This window comes from Lissotriton helveticus, chromosome 11 (assembly GCF_964261635.1).
Source record: "Lissotriton helveticus chromosome 11, aLisHel1.1, whole genome shotgun sequence".
NCBI classification, from domain to species: Eukaryota; Metazoa; Chordata; class Amphibia; order Caudata; family Salamandridae; genus Lissotriton; species Lissotriton helveticus.
In genome coordinates, this window is record NC_136072.1 from 41623419 (window position 1) to 41643958 (window position 20540).

At 40.4% G+C, this 20540-nt stretch overlaps 1 protein-coding gene across 1 annotated transcript in view; it reads left to right on the forward strand.

Moving 5' to 3' along the window:
• Nucleotides 1-20540, forward strand: part of LOC144791172 (cytochrome P450 2J2-like) — a 309092-nt gene that overhangs the window by 196568 nt on the left and 91984 nt on the right. Inside the window, exons 5-6 of the mRNA XM_078665822.1 lie at nucleotides 14636-14777; nucleotides 20262-20449. Coding sequence (XP_078521948.1) covers nucleotides 14636-14777; nucleotides 20262-20449 — 330 coding nt within the window. The remainder of the gene's footprint in view (nucleotides 1-14635; nucleotides 14778-20261; nucleotides 20450-20540) is intronic.

Here is a 20540-nt window from a genome sequence, read left to right on the forward strand (position 1 = left end):
TTTTACAAACTGTTTTTCATGTTTTTTTTTATCATTTTGTCTTGGAGCGCTCAGGGTGAAAAAAAGCTAGCAAAACGTCATTCAGGCGCGCCGCGTAAGCGCCCCCGGAAGCGCCTACGTTCGCGCCGCATAAGTGCCCCCGGAAGCACTCCTGGTGCGCACAGCGTAAGTGCGTCAAGTCATGTGACCCTAAAATAACTCTTTTCATTGGTTGTTAACAGTTTTTTTTACAACTAATGAAAACCCCACCCATTTCCTTCACTTCTTCTTTCACTTTGGAGACAGCAAGACCTGTTCTTTTCTGTTGTACCATTTTGTGTAAAGAATGGCTGCCAGAGCACCCAGCAGCAGTGAGGAGTCAGATGACTTCATTCAGGAAGAGCCTCCTCAGCCCAAGGTCAAAGAGCATTTTATTTGGAAGTTTTTTTCAATACCTGCAGGATTAAAAAAGGTGAATGCTCCTAAAGTGGAATGTAAAATCTGCAAAACTGTGCTTTCCCGAGGAGACCCAAGAAGGAAGTACAGTTTTGGCAACTCCACAATGATTCGCCACGTCCAACGGAGGCTCTCACAGAACTATGCCCGGGAGAGTGTCCAAGACCTGGCACGCAATCCCCCAAGGGATGGTGCCTCTACATCTACTGGAGGAGCCACAACATCAGGGAGAGGACGTGCAGCGGAATTGGAGATGATTCCAAACATTCAGCCTGTTTTAGTGACATTACTATAAAGTGCAAGCAATGCGATGAAATGCTTTGCTATCGTGAGCAGAGCATCAAGCTCATTACACGCAGGAGGCAAGAACACCGCTGCCCTCCCCAGCACTAATTTTTGCCCTTTTTTTGCTCCTGTTGAGCAGTTTTGCATTCCCTGTTTTTGTTTTTGTTCAGAAAAAAACCTAAAAAAGAAGAAAAAAACTGTTCTTTTTAGAACTACCTCCAATTCTCAAAAAAGAGCTGTATTCTTAACAAATTCAAAAGGAGTAACTGAAGTGGAGTGCAGTGAGAAAGGAAAGGAAAATGAGTGAGAAAGCAAAGAAAGGGACGAGAGGGGAAGGGAAGTGAAGTAGGGGGACTGAAAGAAGGTGAGTGTGGGAGGTGAGTGAGAAGGGGAGTGAACAAGGGGAATAAGGATAAGTGAAGAAAATGTAGTAAAGGAACGGGGTGTGGAAGGGTAAGAAAAGAGCAGTGATGTTGAGGAACGAGTAGTGATACAGACTGGATAAAGGCAAGTGAGGGGAGTAAGGGAGTGAAGAGACAGAGAAAGTGAAGGAAAAAGTGAGAGTAGAGGACTGAGTGAGGGAGGAAAGAAACATAAGTGAGGGAGTGTGGCTGAGTTATAGGGAGTGAGCGTGATAGAAGAGGAGTGACAGACTAAGTGGTCGGAGAGAATGAGGCTAACAGAGAAAGAATGAGGGAAGGGGGGTGTAGAAGTAAGAGGACAGAGGAAGTAAGAGAAGGAGTTAGTGAAGTGGAGTAAGGAGAGGAAGGGAAGAGAAAAGAGTGAAAGAGCAAAAGAAGGAAAGAGACAGGAAGGAAAGTAAAGGAGAAGGTTTGAAAAAAGGTGAGTGTGGGAGTATGGCTGAGTTAAACAGAGTGAGCGTGATAGAAGAGGAGTGACAGACTAAAGGGACGGAGAGAATGAGGCTAACAGAGAGAGAATGAGGGAAGGAAAGTGTCGAACTAACAGGACAGAGGGAGTAAGAGAAGGAGTTAGCGAAGTGGAGTAAAGAGAGTAAGGGAAGGGAAAAGTGTGAAGGAGCGAAAGAAGGGAAGAGACAGGAAGGAAAGTAAAGGAGAAGGCTTGAAAGAAGGTGAGTGTTGGATTGTAGCTGAGTTATAGGGAGTGAGTGTGACAGAAGAGGTGTGAGAGACCAAGGGAATGGAGAGAATGAGGCTAACAGACAGAGAATGACGGAAGGGGAGTGTAGAACTAAGAGAACAGAGGGAGTAAGAGAAGGAGTTAGTGAAGTGGAGTAAGGAGAGTAAGGGAAGGGAAAAGAGTAAAGGAATGAAGTAAGAGAAGAGAGAGGAAAGAAAGTAAAGGAGATGGTCTGAAAGAAGGTGAGTGTGAGAGAGGAGTGAGGAAAAGGGGAGTAAACGTGGGGATTCTTAATAAGTGAGGCAAGCGCAATAAGGGAACAGAGGTGTGGGAGTATCAGAGAAGAGTAGTGAGGTTAAGGAAAAGAGTATAGGGAAAGTAAATTTTGAACATCAAACTTACCTTATAAGTAATGTAAACTTAATTACATATTTTCATTAAAATGTATATCTGTGAAAGACAAAAAAAAATAAGTTAGAATATTTATAATATATATTTTACAATACAAGAGACAAAGTAGGAGATTAAGGCCCAGATGTAGGTAAATCTCATTTACCGATTCATAAATACCGAATTTTACCGATTCGGTATTTATGAATCGGTAAATAAGATGTAGGTAATAATTCGGTATTTTTTACTGAATCGGTAAGATTCGGTATTTACCGATTCGGTAAATACCGAATCGGTATTTGCTATTGAATCCTATGGGCCTTGAAGCCCATAGGATTCAATAGCAAATACCGATTCGGTATTTACCGAATCGGTAATAATACCGAATTGCAAAGGGGGACAGGGTGTCACTTTGACACCCTGTTGCACCCCTGTAACTGGCTTGTGCGCCATGTGGCACACAGACATGCCCTTAGGGCATGTCTGTGTGCCACATGGAACAGGTGTACATGCACAGATGTGCATGTACACAGGGATTCGGTATTTACCATGCAATTGTATTACATGGTAAATACCGAATCCTGAAAGGCCTGAAACACTGTTCAAAGTGCTACCTACATCTGAAAATACAGATTCGGTAATTTTACCGATTCGGTAAAATTACAGATTCTGTAAAATTACAGAATCTGTATGTTTTTTGAGCCCCTACATCTCCATAGCCCAATACCGGTCGGAAACGGCTGAAAATCGGTATTTTCGGCCGTTTCCGACCAGTATTGGTCTACCTACATCTGGCCCTAAAAGTCATTAAAGGTTAGTAAGAGATAAAGTAGAAGTGAAGGACTCAGAAAGAAAAACAAAGGAATGGTGAAGGTCAGAGAGAGTTAAAAAGAAATAGAGAGAGAGCAAATTACTAAAAGGATAATGACATGGATACATTCAGTGACAGTGAACAAGAGCAGGAGAGACAAATAAACTGAAGGTGAGTAAGATCCTAAAGGAATATGCATTAGGAAAACTAAAGGTAGAAAGGGGAGTAAAGAAAGGGGAGTGAGTGACAGAGAAGCAGGAGTGAATAACGGTGGATTAATGACAATGAGGCATGGAAGGTGAGTGAGGGTGAATGTAGGGTTGTAAGACAGTGAGGAGACAATGGGAGTGAAGGTAACAGAGAAGGAGTGAGGGAAGACAATTGAGAATATGAGAGAACAGAGGTGAGTCAGAGAAAGCGTGACTAAACGGCAGTAAGGTGAGTAAAGGAAGGAGAATGACTGAGGGAGCAAAGGAAGGGCAGAAAGGGAAGAAAAGTGAAAAAAAGGACTGGGAAAAGGTGAGTGCGTGACGAAAGAAAGAAGAAGGGTAGTTAAAGATGATGAATGAGGATAACTGAAGGAACTGAAGTAAGGGAACAAGGGTGAGGGAGATTGAGTGAAGGAGAGTGAGGTTGATGAAAAAGGGAAAATAAAAAGAGGATAAAAGCAAATGAGCTTGAGACAAAGGAAGTGAAGCACTGAGAACATAGAGGTAGTGAAGGAAAGAGTGGCAGAAAGAAACTGAGTAAGAGAGCAAAGAAAGGTAAGTAACGGAGTGTGGGTGAGTTTTAGGGAGTAAGCATGACGGAAGAGGAGTGAGAGAGTGAGAGGATCGAGAGACTGAAGCTAAGAGACAGGGAGTGAGGGAAAGGGAGTGAGGATGTGAGAGGACAGAGGAAGTGAGAGAAGGAGTGAGTGAAGTGTAATAAGGTGAGTGAGAGAAGGGGAATTATTGAGGGAACAAAGAAAGGAAACAAGGGGAAGGGGAGTGAAGTAGAGTGACTGACAGCTGGAAAGTAGTGGATGGGAGAGAGGGAAAGGGCCGTGAAGGAGTGGTTAATGAGAATAAGTGAGGAAAGTGGAATAAGGGAAGGGAGGTGAGGGAGAGTGAAAAAAGGCCAGTGAGGGTGAGTTAAGAGGAGTGATAGAGGGTGGAAATAGGTAAGTGAGCATAAGAGAATGGGGAAATAATATATATTTAATAATAGAAAATACAAAATAATTTCAACAACATGTTATATGGTTTATTTTTGCTGTTCTCATAATATATTAAATTTCACTTAAAACAGTGACTTCAATAGTACTCATCATATAACAGCGGGCAAAAAAAAACACAATCAAAATGATTGTGTTTAAAAAACCCATAAAATCTTTTCCTAAATAATGTAAAATTTTGAAAAAACATATCTAAGCTCACTTTTGATCCATCCACTTTTCCACGAGGCCAAATAGTATATGGAAAGTCCTTTTCTTTGGAAATTAGTCCAGAGTATTCTTAATTTCTCATTTACCCGACTTTCTGAAAGAAAAGCTCCAACATCTTTTACATTATGAAACAAGAGTTTTATTTCCACCTCTAGCTTATCTTTTATAAATATTTTGTATAATACTCACAGCATACACTATATGATATACATATACTATCTCTATGAGAACTACATGTTTTTTATTATCTTCATCACTCTCATTCAGAAAGTAATTTTGAACAGCAAACTAAGTTATATTAACTGCTGCATTCTTCATAGGGTAATTACCTTCCCTAAAATTTCGGTTGTACGAACACTAGGTAAGAATTTAGTAAGTCAGAAGGCAAATGTTGTTTAAAAGTCAATTGAGTATCATTACAGTGTTTCCATCCTTTTTGAAATTTTAAATAAGCTGTGTAATGTCCTGATGTTGTTGAAAGACCATCATGGTAAATAATTGCCTCAATTGTAAAGGTTCTTCCTGAAATTGATGATTGAGAAGCCACAACATTTTTAATTAATGTTGTCAATTTAGTTCCATCAGGTCTACATCGTTGGAACATTAAAATAACATACTGTCCATATCTTTGTAAAAATAAAGTTGATAACATTGCTGATTTACATTGAGTACAGACCATGCTTTGATTTGCTTGTCTAACTAGATTAGTAAATGACACTGATTTGCAGTCTGGTAAAGTCAAATATATAAATCTTTCAGTGTCTATTGTAGTACTACTTGAAAAGGAGCAATTGTCGCAGTCATGCTGCCATTTATAAGAAAGGCCAAAAAAAAAATTCTACATCTACACCTTCATCTTGCAAAACAACAAGCATATACATTAGAAATTCCAGACAATCTTGCTGAATATTCTGTGAAAATTGATTTAGACCAGAACATATGTCTAAAACATTTCAAATTTCAGAAACACTTTGTATTTTGTTCTATTACTGCTACATTTCTGTAACACAGAATTAAATAAACAACAAAATGTTTGATCACGATTTTCAGCAATCTGTTCTTGTACAGTTTGGAGAAAAAAAAAACATTAACCACTACATTAGCATAGCAGTTGACACCAGAACTATTTTCAAACTGAAATCCAACAACATCTTTCACTGAATCACTTTTGTTTCTGCTTACAATTACTGTTTCATCTAGCTCTTTTCTTTTTGCTACAACTTCACTACAATTTTTCTCATTTCTTCTTTTTCGGCCTCCTCCACGCTTTTCAAATAGAGGATATTGAGGTAAATTTGGAGCATACTCTCTTCTTAACCTATTATATTCTTTTACACAATTTAGGTCTGCATTAATCTTTGTCTCATCAAAATCAATCAAGTACAATCCTGATAAAGTTCTGACTCGAGATAAAGCAACATATGCCATACCCTCCTTGAACACAGAATTTCCAATATTCACCAAAGCACTATCTACACTTAAACCTTGAGATTTATGAATAGTCACTGCATATGCCAAAGAAACAGGAAACTGTTTTCTGCGGACATAGAAATCTTTCACAAGCAAAAATCGGGAGGAACGACTGATTTGTTGTACTTCTTCAATACCATCAAATTTAATTTTTATAAATTCAATTCCATCTCTATTTCGGTAATTCACAAAATCCACAACATGACCCATTGCTCCATTTACTAAACCTCTTTCCACATGTAAATTACGTCGTAAAATGATACGACAATTTAAAGATGCATACAGAGTCTTTTCCATACCAGCAGTTTTAGATATTATCTTCTCTAAAGAATCCAATTTTGATTTCAACTTTTCTGACAAAATAATAGTTGCTCCTTCATGTTCAATTTTATCAATAGCTTCCAGTTTTCCAACTTTAACATTTTGTTGTTGAAGATTGAACATTCTTGCAGAGTTGGCATCAAGCATATGACAGATTTGTTTTCAGGAATTTTCTTAAAAATATTCTCTGGGAGAATATTTTCATTTGGAAACAAATTTTAAATTAATCGTCCATGTAAAGCTTTTTTGCCATGCTCAGTTAGTTTTCCAATTCTTACATCTTGTAGAATATTTTTATAATCTTCATCCTTTGCCTGTCGCATATTTTGAAGCAGTTCTGCCTATTTGAAATGTAACCATATGTTAACATTTCCAATGCTTCCTAAGCACTTCTTGGTATCTTCATGTGTAAGCATTTTAAACACTGGCTGTCCTTTCACTGGGGTTAGTTGCAGTATATCTCCAAAAAGAATGATGTGTTTGCCTCCAAATAACACATCATAGTCTGTTTTAAGAATTTCTTGCATTCTTAAATGCACAAAAGCAAGCATTACGTTTGATACCATGCTTACTTCATCAATGATAAGAAGTTTCATTTTCTTTAGGACTCTTGAAACTTCCCAACAAGCTTCTCCAGATAGCTTGTGGTATTGTAATTTGTTATCATGCTCCACTGGCAGCATCAATAAGCGATGTAAAGTAATCCCTTTAATGTTGTGTGCTGCCAACCCAGTTGGAGCAGTAACAACACAAGAGAGCGATGACTCCGTTGTTTTCTGCAAATATGTTGCAATCGCTTTAATCAGGAAATTTTTCCCAGTTCCTGCTTCTCCACTCACATATAGTAGGACAGGTACAAATGATGTACATGAGCACTCTTTTTTCTCATGAGATAAACCATGCTCAATGTGTTCTGTGACTTCGTCATATATTTGTCTCTGCTCAACGTTTAGTTCTTTTTCCAAATCTTCTAAGTGAACTCCATCCTCCTGAGCTTGTGCCATGGCTCTTTCAACTTCATCCATGGCAGTAGCAGCTTCATTTTGTATAATTGGTCCTCCTAGTGGATCCTGACTCAATCAAGCAGAACTCTGGCTATCTTGAGAACTGTCTCTAGCAATCTCTGCTGCAATTGTAGCTTCTTGCTGTATTTCCTCGTTCAACATTTGCAGATAATTTGAAAAAACAGGACATTCTATTGTATCCTTGGTTGCATTGAACAAATGTTCATAAGTAAGAACATCTCCAAGTAGTTCCTCTTCTGTACGCCAAGGCTTAAAGAGTTGCAAAAGAGCTAAGTAATAAAATTCCCTTTTGTCTGGAGAATCACAACTCAATTTTCGATGATTAATCAAATGGCCTTTTCTGTGTTTCACTAGACAGCCTTCACAACCAATTACAGCATATACACCTTTATTGATGTCTTCTGTGACGTTCTTTTTAAAAATATAGGTTTGCAGAACTTCATAGAGACAACTGTTCTCAAGGTGAGTACTTCTATTTGGATAGTATGTATCCAACATGTTTGTCTTCAAAATATCTGTACTGTCTGGTTCTTTCTCCGCCAAATACTCTATTTCTTGTACATATTTCAAAACTCGGTTTCGTGTTGCAGCAAGACCTAGACTCACCCAAATGATGGTTCTAGATTTGGCATATAGACTTGCTGATGATAACCGATCAGAACATTCATATGCCTCAATTTCTCGATGCGACAACATCTTCAAACTGTAACTGTATAATTTCTTGCTTAGACTCTTTTCATGTGAAATTTCCTCCCACATTTCCTTCAGTTCCGTCTTTTCTGATTTTGTGATATAAGACGTCACATATCGAGCCACAGCAATAGAGTTGTCAGCCACATATTGAATATCCATATTAGCATTCCACATGGACAAATTGACTGCGTTGTAGTCATTTATGAATTTGGATTCCTCATTTCTTCTTAGGTTGTATGTATTTTTGGGTGATTTTCTTGTCACAGTATGTCGCAGAGAAGACATAAAATTGTTGACTCTTCCTTTCGATGTTACTGGACGTGGAAATGCAAAACGACATTTCGTGTAGAACTTGTCCTTGGATTTGTATTTTCGACGACAGTATTTCCCACAACGATGGGTTTGAAAGCGTAAAACTTGATGTCTTAAATTGTTTTCTTCTGTACCTTTGGGAACAGCACATGTAGAATACTGCTCAATGAAATTCATCACTTTCTCATCTGAATCTGTTCCAAATTTTGGTGTATCTTTAATCCATAGCAGCATATGTATGTGAGGAGCACCTCTTGCTTGATACTCCTTTCTCTAAAAGAAATCCAACACCTCTCCAAGAGGATTTTTTCTGTTTGTAATAAAAGACATCATAGCTTCAAACCTATGATTGAAATACTTGCATACATTAACTGGATCCAAAGAGCACAGTTCTCCAGGTGTCTTGTATTCAATATTTTCAATGTTTTTATTTGCCTCTTGTAGAAATTCAAGTAAGTCTTCCCAAGCATACTCAGCACAGCTAAGAGTGATGAACCATGTAGGAGTTCCTAAGTTTCTTAGCATACATTTCAATTCCCCATGACGACGGTACCAATACTCGTTAGTACCACGCTGACATGCCATGAGATTAATTAGCTGAGATTCCAAAACACTGTCTTGCAGTTTCACTTTATACATAAAGTCCCTTGCCGAAACATTTTGTAGATGTGCTCCACTTTTCAGTATATGGTTTACTGCATAAGAAAGTCCAGACAAGTCACTCTCAAACAGTAGATGGAACAAAGATGGAATGCATTGACGAAACCTTGGATCTTTTGTATATAATCTTGAAGTCCGGTATTCAGATGCAGGAATTTGAACAGGTCGGTCATCATATCGTCCACCTTCACCTGTTGGGAATTACTGTGGAAAACAACGAGCTTCCAAACTTTCTTCCCATACACTAATGGGACTTCCTTTTGCTTCTTTCATTTGAAACAAGTTAATAGCATTCCCCATTACTTCTTTGGAATGCAATGGATGAACACTATAATGTTCATAAATGTCCCAGCTGAGAACTCAGTGTCGTCTTCTACAGTTGTTTCCTCTTCTTCCACATACACATTTTTATAGTACTGATTATTTTTTATCAGATACAACGTTGCCTTCTTGACTATCCTAACATCCACTAATTCTTGACAGATTTTCTTACTCTTTGTCGGAACACCATTAACTAGAATAACCAGAGGTTCCTCTTCTACTTTTTCGACACCAATTGTATCAATATTTTTCTTAAAATCTAGAGGCAAATAAACAACTCTTCCCTTTAATCCTCTCTGTAAATCTGAAGGAGGCAATTTCCCTGTCTTAGGCTCCATGCGAACAATAGCCTGAAAAGGATGCACACATTGAATCAGAATGGACACATAGGTATTTAAATCCTTCAATTCAGTAGGAATGTCTACCAACTCCAGATTATTATGGACAGCTCTACCAGGCATTCTATTTTCATTTAATTTATTATAACAATATTTACAAATACGTTGATCAGAACCCAAATCAAAACAATTTTCTACCAACAAATAAGTTGCAAAATCCTTCCACTCATTATTATTTAACTTTTCGCTTTTTACGTATAAATCAACTTATCTAGTGTGATGCTTTCAATGAGTTCGTCGACAACACACACAAGTAAAATTAGGCCTTTCACTTGAATTGACCTTAAACTTTGTAATTTCATGTTCAAATTTTTCTGTACTTGAAATCTCTACATTCTCTTCTACATTACTTTCTATTACTGTATCAATTTCTGCACTGACCTCTTTTTCACCAAAGTAACAAAACTCAATTTCTTCACAAATGTTTTTCACATCTAATTCAGTTACATGCAAAATAGCACTGTTTAACTGTTTTAGTTTAAGTGCTGGACTTTTTGCATAATACAACCTTCTCACTAATTTCCTCACTTTATTATGATGCACTGCTAACATCCTAAAATGATGAAAAACACTCTGACATACTTTTCTTGAAAGACAAGCCAGTGAATGCCCTTGCAAACCTGTTTTTCTCACACTCTACAAGGATCTAACTCTTGCAACATTTAAATTTTTTGTTTTAGACTTTTCTTATTATATGTCCGTAAGAAACTGCGAAACAAATCAATTGAATCCTGTCGCACACTAAAAATACTACTACAATTCCAAGTATACACTGCAGCCTTAGGACATCTCCCTAAAACTTCATCAGCTAACACCTCCTCTGTATTTCTAGGCACAATCTTTTCTTTTTCAACCGGACAACCGTCCTTCACCTCATATGCTCGACCACTGGTGTCAACTGCATGCACCAAATCATTATCCTGAAAGTAACTTTCTTCATTAAAAAATGGCTCACAACTTGAACTATGCTTCCATTCTCCAGAAAAAACATCACAAAAATTAGTCCGATTAATTACTCTCTTCCACTTACATTTTGATTTGAACACATTGATTACTTTATCTAGTGTATGAATTCTATTCATTACTAAACTAAACAATTTATTTTTCACTTTAAATGCTTCATCCACAATCTTAACTATGTTTTTTTTTCTTGTAAAAAGCGTTTTTTTTTATACCTTTTTACATTTTTTAATAAATTAGATATAATTATGTTATAAAACATTCGTCTACGAATTTCAATAAATTGATTTCTCCGTCTATTGTCATAGACAATATCATCTCCTTCTAGAGATCTAACATTTTTGGAGAGACACACTTTCTTTTTTGTAATTAAAGGTGTCTTACTTTTCTTTGAAGTCACATTTTTGTTTGACATTATAATAAGTTCCTGAATTTTTTTTTTACTTTGCTTACCAGGAGCATTATTTTTTTTCACTGAAGATTTTGTTTTAGATGAGTCTTGTATTTTTCTTTCCTTAGACATTAAATCCTTTTTATATTCTTTTCACGTCTTTGTTTAGACGGCATATTATTATTCCTTTGTAGAGATGATTATATTCTGTGGTAAAGAAAAAATAACATATTATAGACCACTACAAACATATTACATAGCAATTACAATAAGTAAACGTTATAAACACTAGTATAGAACAAAAAGCTGATTTACATTACATGTGCTTTGCTTTGTGTCAAAAATGATTTACTATGTAAAAAGTTTTCTGGTAAAATGTCTGGCTTTAAAAAATGTTTGTCAAAGATCACACTGAGTTTCTGTGTGAAATAAGGAATTACATTTTCACATTTTTAAATAATATCACCTGTGCCTTCGAACAGTGTGTGTCTTTTACCTTAAAAGGTACTCTGTGTCTGTATCTCATGTCACTATGCATGTGCATAATCTCTCTTTTTATGTGTGTCATTTCTCTCTTTGTATATCTGTCATTACATGTGTGTCATGTGCCTAACATCACTCTGTGAGTCAAGCTTGAATTTAAATGGATCTGGATGAATAATTTGCTTAGTACATGTACTAGTAGGAAATCTTAGGCAGCATGTCTGTTATGTCTCTTTCTTCTGAAACAGACTCAAAACTGTGCAATCAAGATCCAGGGTGTGTTATATATGTTGAGTTTAGATGGATCTGGCTGAATAATATGCTTAGTTGATTAGTGAAATGATATGAGCAGAGACACACATACTGTTTGCAGAGGCAGATATGGTAGATTACATGTAACATCCTGGTCATGTGCCTAAGATCACACTAATGAGTTAATAAAGCTTCACTCAAAGTGTGATCTTAGGCACATGACCAGGATGTTAGATGTAATGAGAAATTAATGTTATGTCTTGCTAATATATAGGTAGCCTTTTTTTGTCTGTAGAGACAGTGAAATAATATGAGCAGAGACACACATACTGTTTGCAGAGACATACATGGTACATTATATCTAACATTCTGATCATGTGCCTAAGATCACACTGTGAGTGAAGCTTGATTCACCCATCAGTGTGATCTTAAGCAGAGACACACATACTGTTTGCAGAGACAGACATGGTACATTATATGTAACATTCTGATCATATGCCTAAGATCACACTGTGAGTGAAGCTTGGTTCACCCATCAGTGTGATCTTAGGCAGAGACACACATACTGTTTGCAGAGACAGACATGGTACATTATATGTAACATTCTGATCATGTGCCTAAGATCACACTGTGAGTCAAGCTTGATTCACCCATCAGTGTGATCTTAGGCAGAGACACGCATACTGTTTGCAGAGACAGACATGGTTCATTATATGTAACATTCTGATCATGTGCCTAAGATCACACTGTGAGTGAAGCTTGGTTCACCCATCAGTGTGATCTTAGGCAGAGACGCACATACTGTTTGCAGAGACAGACATGGTACATTATATGTAACATTCTGATCATGTGCCTAAGATCACACTGTGAGTGAAGCTTGGTTCACCCATCAGTGTGATCTTAGGCAGGGACACACATACTGTTGACAGAGACAGACATGGTACATTATATATAACATTCTGATCATGTGCCTAAGATCACACTGTGATTAAAGCTTGATTCACCCATCAGTGTGATCGTAGGCAGAGACACACATACTGTTGGCAGAGACAGACATGGTATATTATATGTAACATTCTGATCATGTGCCTAAGATCACACTGTGAGTGAAGCTTGATTCACCCATCAGTGTGATCTTAGGCAGAGACACACATACTGTTTGCAGAGACAGACATGGTACATTATATGTAACATTCTGATCATGTGCCTAAGATCACACTGTGAGTGAAGCTTGATCAGGGCCGGCCTAAGGCATGTGCAAGCTGTGCACCTGCACAGGGCCGCCAAACCCCAGGGGCCGCCACGCCAATATATATCCTTAGATACATATTTGTGTGGCGGCCCCTGGCAGGGATTTGGCGGGCTCGGGCCCCCTACCTACACTCCCTGCTTAGGGCCTACGTGAGCCTAGAGCCGGCCCTGGCTTGATTCACCCATCAGTGTGATCTTAGGCAGAGACACACATACTGTTTGCAGAGACAGACATGGTTCATTATATGTAACATTCTGATAATGTGCCTAAGATCACACTGTGAGTGAAGCTTGATTCACCCATCAGTGTGATCCTAGGCAGAGACACACATACTGTTGACAGAGACAGACATGGCTCATTATATGTAATATTCTGATCATGTGCCTAAGATCACACTGTGAGTGAAGCTTGATTCACCCATCAGTGTGAACTTAGGCAGGGACACACATACTGTTTGCAGAGACAGACATGGTACATTATATGTAACATTCTGATCATGTGCCTAAGATCACACTGTGAGTGAAGCTTGATTCACCCATCAGTGTGATCTTAGGCAGAGACACACATACTGTTTGTAGACACATACATGGTTCATTATATGAAACATTCTGATCATGTGCCTAAGAACACACTGTGAGTGAAGCTTGATTCACCCATCAGTGTGATCTTAGGCAGAGACACACATACTGTTTGCAGAGACAGACATGGTACATTATATGTAACATTCTGATCATGTGCCTAAGATCACACTGTGAGTGAAGCTTGATTCACCCATCAGTGTGATCTTAGGCAGGGACACACATACTGTTTGTAGAGACAGACATGGTTCGTTATATGTAACATTCTGATCATGTGCCTAAGAACACACTGTGAATGAAGCTTAATTCACCCATCAGTGTGATCTTAGGCAGAGACACACATACTGTTTGCAGAGACAGACATAGTACATTATATGTAACATTCTGATCATGTGCCTAAGATCACACTGTGAGTGAAGCTTGGTTCACCCATCAGTGTGATCTTAGGCAGAGACGCACATACCTTTATGAACTGCTGCGGCTAGCGCACTAACTCTGTGCACTGCTGCAGCTAACGCACTAACACCATGCACTGCTGCAGCTAGTGCACTAACTACGTCCACTGCTACAGCTAGCACACCAACTCTATGGACTGCTGCAGCCAGCGCACTAACTCCATGCACTACAGCAGATAGGGCACTAACTCTATGCACTGCTGCAGCTAGCGCACCAACTCTGTGCACTGCTGCAGCTAGTGCACGAACTCCATGCACTACTGCAGCTAGCGCACGAACTCCATGCACTACTGCAGCTAGCACACCAACTCTATGCACTGTTGCAGCTAGCACACTCAATCTATGCACTGCTGCAGCATCTTACATAGATTGCTTTCTCACGGAGTATCTCTGTTGACAGCAGTGCAGATCCCTCTGGTACTGCTTGGCTAGAGTAGAGTTGTCGAAACTGAAGAACAGAACAGTAAGTGTGCCAGTCTGATGTCGGTGTGTTATGAAGTGTGAAGCCCTGATTGTGGATAATAGGTGCAAAATCAGGAAGACAGCTGTTTGACAATGCTGGTGCTTTATGTGATTTGTACTAGCAACTTATTGAGTGAAACTCTTTCCTCTGCAGACTAAAAATGATCCAAAAGCTGCATTTGATGAGGCCAACCTGGTTCAAGTTGTGTTGGACTTAGTCTTTGGAGGCTCAGACACAATTACTGCAACACTCCTGTGGGCCCTGCTTTATGTGGTAAAATATCCCGATATACAAGGTGAGTTGGTGAATAAAGGAAAATTCAAGTCTACCAATGTGCATAATCTTTAAATTCTATCACATGTAGGAAAAGTATTGTGATTGCAGATTCCAGGTGGACGTGAGAACAGCTATTGATGCTTCCACCCATTATGTAGCAGCATGATAAAAAAATAGAATATTGATATTTGACCTACAAAATACTGTAGTTAAAACCATGTTGACAAGAAAAATCAATAACATAAAACCTTTATAGCATTTGAAATAGCACGTCACAGGACATTTCAAAACTCAACAGGTGCTGCCAAGCAAGGCGACATTCTAGAATACATATTATTGGTGATAGAGATGCTGGACTGGGTAGAGTAAATTGCTGCTTTTCACTTCACTGAATGGCCCCTTTTAAGGAATACTCTATCAGGGTGATTTATTCATTTTTTATTTATGCTTTTATTTTTTACATTAACAAACACAAGCAAATATTTGCATAACAGATGATGTTTCCTGAAAGACCCCCACATCATACCCCTGTACACAGTGTTACATTCTGGTTGAACACATGACTGACACATATATCGCTCATTACTCCTTATGGGCTAGTTCCTCCTCAGACTGCAATGGGTACTGTAGACTTGGTGACCAGATATCTGTTGATCTGCACTCAGGGATAGTCACCTGCTAGATGCACAAATGCATCTGTTGCTCGGCATTTGCTACAACACACACTACGAACACACCTCCACAACGCCGGGATCCAACAGAAGGCCCCGGACTGGACCACCTCCTTCCTCTGTGGCAGAACACAGACCGTCCGCCTTCCCCCCTTCAGCTCTGACACCACTGAGATCATCTGCGGCGTACCCCAGGGCTCATCCCTCAGCCCAAATCTGTTTCACATCTACATGGCACCGCTCGCCCACGTCGCCTGTCGGCACGACCTCAACATCATCTCCTACGCTGAAGACACCCAGCTGATCCTCTCCCTCACTAAGGACCCCCACACCGCCAAAACCAACCTTCATGAAGGAATGAAGGCCGTCGCTGAATGGATGAGGAACAGCCGACTGAAACTGAACTCGGACAAGACAGAGGTCCTCATCCTCAGATCCACCCCTTTGGCCTGGGACGACTCCTGCTGGCCGACCACACTGGGAACTGCCCCAACACCCACCGACCACGCACGCAACCTAGGGTCATCCTCGACTCCACCCTCTCCATGACTAAACAGGTCAACGCCGTCTCCTCCTCCTGCTTCAACACCCTCCACTTGCTCCGCAGGATCTACAAGTGGATCCCCACTGAAACTAGAAGAGCGGTCACCCAGACCCTCGTCAGCAGCAGGTTGGACTACAGAAACGCCCTCTACGCAGTAGCCTCGGCCAAACTCCTGAGACGGCTCCAACGCATCCACAACACCTCTGCATGCCTGATCCTCGACATCCCTCGCCGCAGCCACAACACACCCCACCTGAGAGACCTGCACTGGCTCCTGGTCAAAAAGAGGATAACCTTCAAGCTCCTCTCCCAGGCACACAAGGCACTTCACAACACCGGACCATCGTACCTCAACGGACGACTCAGCTTCTACACCCCCACGTGCCAGCTCCGCTCTGCCGACCTCGCCCTCACCACAGTCCCCCACTTCCGAAGAGCGACCTCCGGCAGAAGATCGTTCTCCCACCTCGCCACCAAGACCTGGAACACCCTCCCCATCCACCCACGGCAGATCCAAGACCTGCTGACCTTCAGCAAACTCCTCAAGACATGGCTTTTAGAGCAATAGCAGCATTTCCCACCCCAGCGCCTTGAGACCCTCACAGGTGAGTGGTGCGCTTTACAAATCTTATGATTGATTGATTACATCTTGAATCTTGTGTAAGGCACCATTTATGGATGGAGGTGTGTGGTATGTTCTGTGGAGGTGTCTACAGTGAATAACTTTGAGCCTACTACTTGGTAGTAACTTCCCATATTTCATTTGTAAACAGGATGTCTAGGTCTTTGTCCCATTTGTTTCTGGTTTGGCTCTAGTGTTTTGCCTGACTCTGCCTCTTTCAGTACAATATTGTTACTAGTTTCTTGGGTGTCTTGCTGGAAAGTACTACATTGAGCGGTTTGAAACTTGGGTGGTTCAAGAGGAAGTCTGGACTTCCGTGTTTGCTCTCTCGCCTGTGCCGATGGCACAGATATACATCTAACGGGGTCAAGGCAACATTTAACTTAATTTTGTTGGTTGTGATGAAGGTGGATCAATGACAGAATATCGAGGACAAAGATATTGTGTGAAGAGAATATTGTGTCAGAAATATGAAAGATGAAAATTTTGAGAAGGTAAGTGCATGCAGGTGAGTATGGATTCACTGTTCTTAACTCCACATCTACGGACTGTGACGATATATTGTCAAGGTACATATATTTGAAATATGGTATGGTAAAACTTTGCTTACCTATAGAAACTTACCTTCATAATATTGTTGTCCTCGATATTCTTGGCACAATATTTGGTCCACAAGATATTTTGGACTCAATTGTTTGACCGAAACGGATTGGCTGATGTTTTGTTTTTAACCACATGGATTGTTATAATAAAGATTGATGCAACGAAGACACTGATCAGGCTTCCTTATTGACGTGATACCGACTTGGGAGTGCACTGCTCCATTGTCCTCACTAGCTTTTAAATACAGTGTGCCCAGTGGCAACCACAATACTAAGGGCACATCCATTGCCAGGCTGGATTTCCAAGAATCTCAAAAAAATGCATAATCCGACAGGTCTATTTTTGCGTGTATGTGTGTGTCTTTTTGCGCCTGTGTGTGTGTGTGTGTTTGTGATTACTCATGAATGTTCTCCCTTTGCACCACAGCCCTTTCCTTAAGAGTTGTAAAGAAGGAAAAGTCTCAATATGTCTCCTGGTAACTTTCCAATACTAGCCTGCACATTTTCCTTATCTCACCTTCACCTCAGGTGAAGCCTGTGCAGGTAAGAGCGGTGGGGTGGATGGGAATTCGACATACGATGACGAGGGACATGGTTTTCTTTTTTTAAATTTAAATTTCACTCGTCGTCGTATGTCAAATCCCTCCTACCCCACCCCCTGGCCCACCGCTCTTAACTGCACGAGACGTGCCTGCCTCGCCTACCCATCCCTCTAGCCTCCAATGTTTGCTTTCTATGTGTTTGCTAGGTACAGCATCTTGCTGCCCTTTGACGCAATGTTTGTTTTACACAAATTCCCCCATTAAAGAAGAAAGTGTGGTTTAGTAACCAATTTCCAATTGTGTAAGGCTGTTTCATTCAAATGCTGAGTGTAGTACCTTTTGATAAATATGGGATGCACAGAACATGGACAAAATCATTCCCAAATCAATACCTTTTTGAGGACATATACACAGTTCAGTCATATTGGTGTTTGCGTATACACATCGCCAGGTGTCCATAAACATATGACTGCCGTTTAACAACGGCATTAATACATAGTTTAGATTGGTTGCACACCCTTTTCTCTACATTTGCCACAATGCTTGTTAAACTAAGGGCCTGATTTTGCTGTTGGTGAGACTGTCCTCAACAGGCCGTAGTGACGGTCCCACCATCAGACAGCCATTCGGTTCGACTGCCGCATAAAGATGCAGGCAGTCGGACCCTTGTCAGATGGAGGGAAGAACACCACCTCCGATAGGATCTACTGATCCCCATGGGGCGGTGGTGGGAATCACAATCTCCAGTAACGGCAGTGCTGAGGCAGGCACTGCCATCAGGATTACGATGTCTCTTTCAGAGAGCCTTTTCATGGCAGTCCATCCGCCATTAAAAGCCTGACGGAAATGGACAACAGGGCCCCCTGTCCTCCGTGGGCCCTGGGTGCCCCCACACACATCCATGCACTGTGTGCCAGTCATTGCATAATGCCTGGCACAAGGTGCATGGATATGCAGGAAGACCTCTTGAACTTTGCAGCTTGTGCTGCAGCCCTTTTCCTGCCCTTTAACAGTGCAACTTGCGCGTTGGCCCTATTCCTGGACCACAGCACAAGCTGCAGTCTTAAAGTGCACTTTATGACTGCAAGCATGGCGGTCGCATCCTAATCCGGCGGTCGGACTGCCGACTGCTTTTCGGATGATCTCCTGACTACCGCAATAGCGGTCGGCGGTCCAACCCGCCACATTGAAATATGCCCCTAAAACTTCGGAATTCAAATTCCAAAGTGCTGTAGGCTTTAGTAAATCACATCTAGGAAACAAAACTGCACTTGTTAAACAAGTGGCAAGTACAAAGTTGAGCACAAACTTGTGCTTTAATAGCAATTTTTCAAAAGAAAAACCACATTACATGGGTTAATAATTTAATATACACCGTTGTGGCTTGATAAAAATAGATCAGAACCAAAGCACATTACACCAAACTACATTGCCAGCAAGATTTCTGACAAATGGCTTAGAAGCTACAGAGACCCATAACAAGGGCACAATTTGAGCAGCTCTTGCCACCTGCTTATAGGCAAGATCTAGTTCCAAGCCTACAGTCATTGCCATTTCACTTCCATAAGCCTCCCAGCTTTTGTATCAATGGACAAGCCATGCAATCCATATGTTCGAGGTGGTTGTCCATAGATTACCTAAATTCTACCCTCTTTTTGACAGCAGATTCCATGCTATAATTTGATCAGTGACCATAGTAAAGTGGCAGTCTTAAGCGGTCCTGTTGGGCTGAGAGCACTACCTGATCCCACAATATGCATCTGCATTCTTAACACACCTAGGGCCTCATTTAGAGTTTGGCAGAATGGTACCACAACTGCAAACCAGCTGTGATCCAGCCTCACCAAACTCATGGTTTCTCTCCTCTAATTTGAGTTCGGTGAAGCATTGTGTTCACAGTAGTAGAGCTACTCTTGTCTCTGCCATCATAAATCTCTGATGTGGACAGTCATCCATGAAATGCCCACTAGGTCACAGTGACGATTGTCCATCCTTATCAAGGCTATCCTCCAAGGTCCACAAAATACCTTATTTATTGATTCCAAATATCTCACTGCTGCTCTCACTTTTGTATCAGAAAATCAGATGCATTGATGGTAGTTAGGGTTAGATAAGGCATTGCATGCTTTATGCATACATATGTAATATCCTCCATTACTTAATATGCTAAATGATATATGCTACATCATGTTTGAATTCTTATAATAAAATAAACATATATTAAGAAAAAGAAATTAGATGCATTTGGTGTTGATGTGGATTTATGTGGTTGCGACAATGATTCAGGCCTCTGGGTTTCCTCAGCTGCTTCCAACTTGCAGATAGTACTGTCAAAAAGTCTAGATTATCAATATTATAATTTGTCAAATTCTCAGAGAAACACGAATATGCTCCTATTCAGGAGTTACAGAGCTTGTGAATGCCACAAGTCTGAATCCTTTCAACATGATGGAAGAGAAGAGGGGAAAATGGGTAGTCCATAGTGCATCTCCCACTAGTAACTATTGTATATCTCTCCCCAGAGAAAATTCAGAGAGAGCTTGATGATGTATTTGAACCCAACAAAATCATCCAATATGAACACCGGAAGAAGCTGCCATACACCAATGCCGTGATCCATGAGATACAGCGCTACAGCAGTATTGCTCCTCTTGGCATACCACATCTTTGTGTGAAGGACACCACTATTCAGGGCTTCCATCTTAAAAAGGTAACAACATTTGTCCTTGAGGTGTCAGGAAGACGAGCTATCCTTGAGCCAGTTATGCCTTCGCTTCTGTGTCTTTGGTTTTGCACCGCAT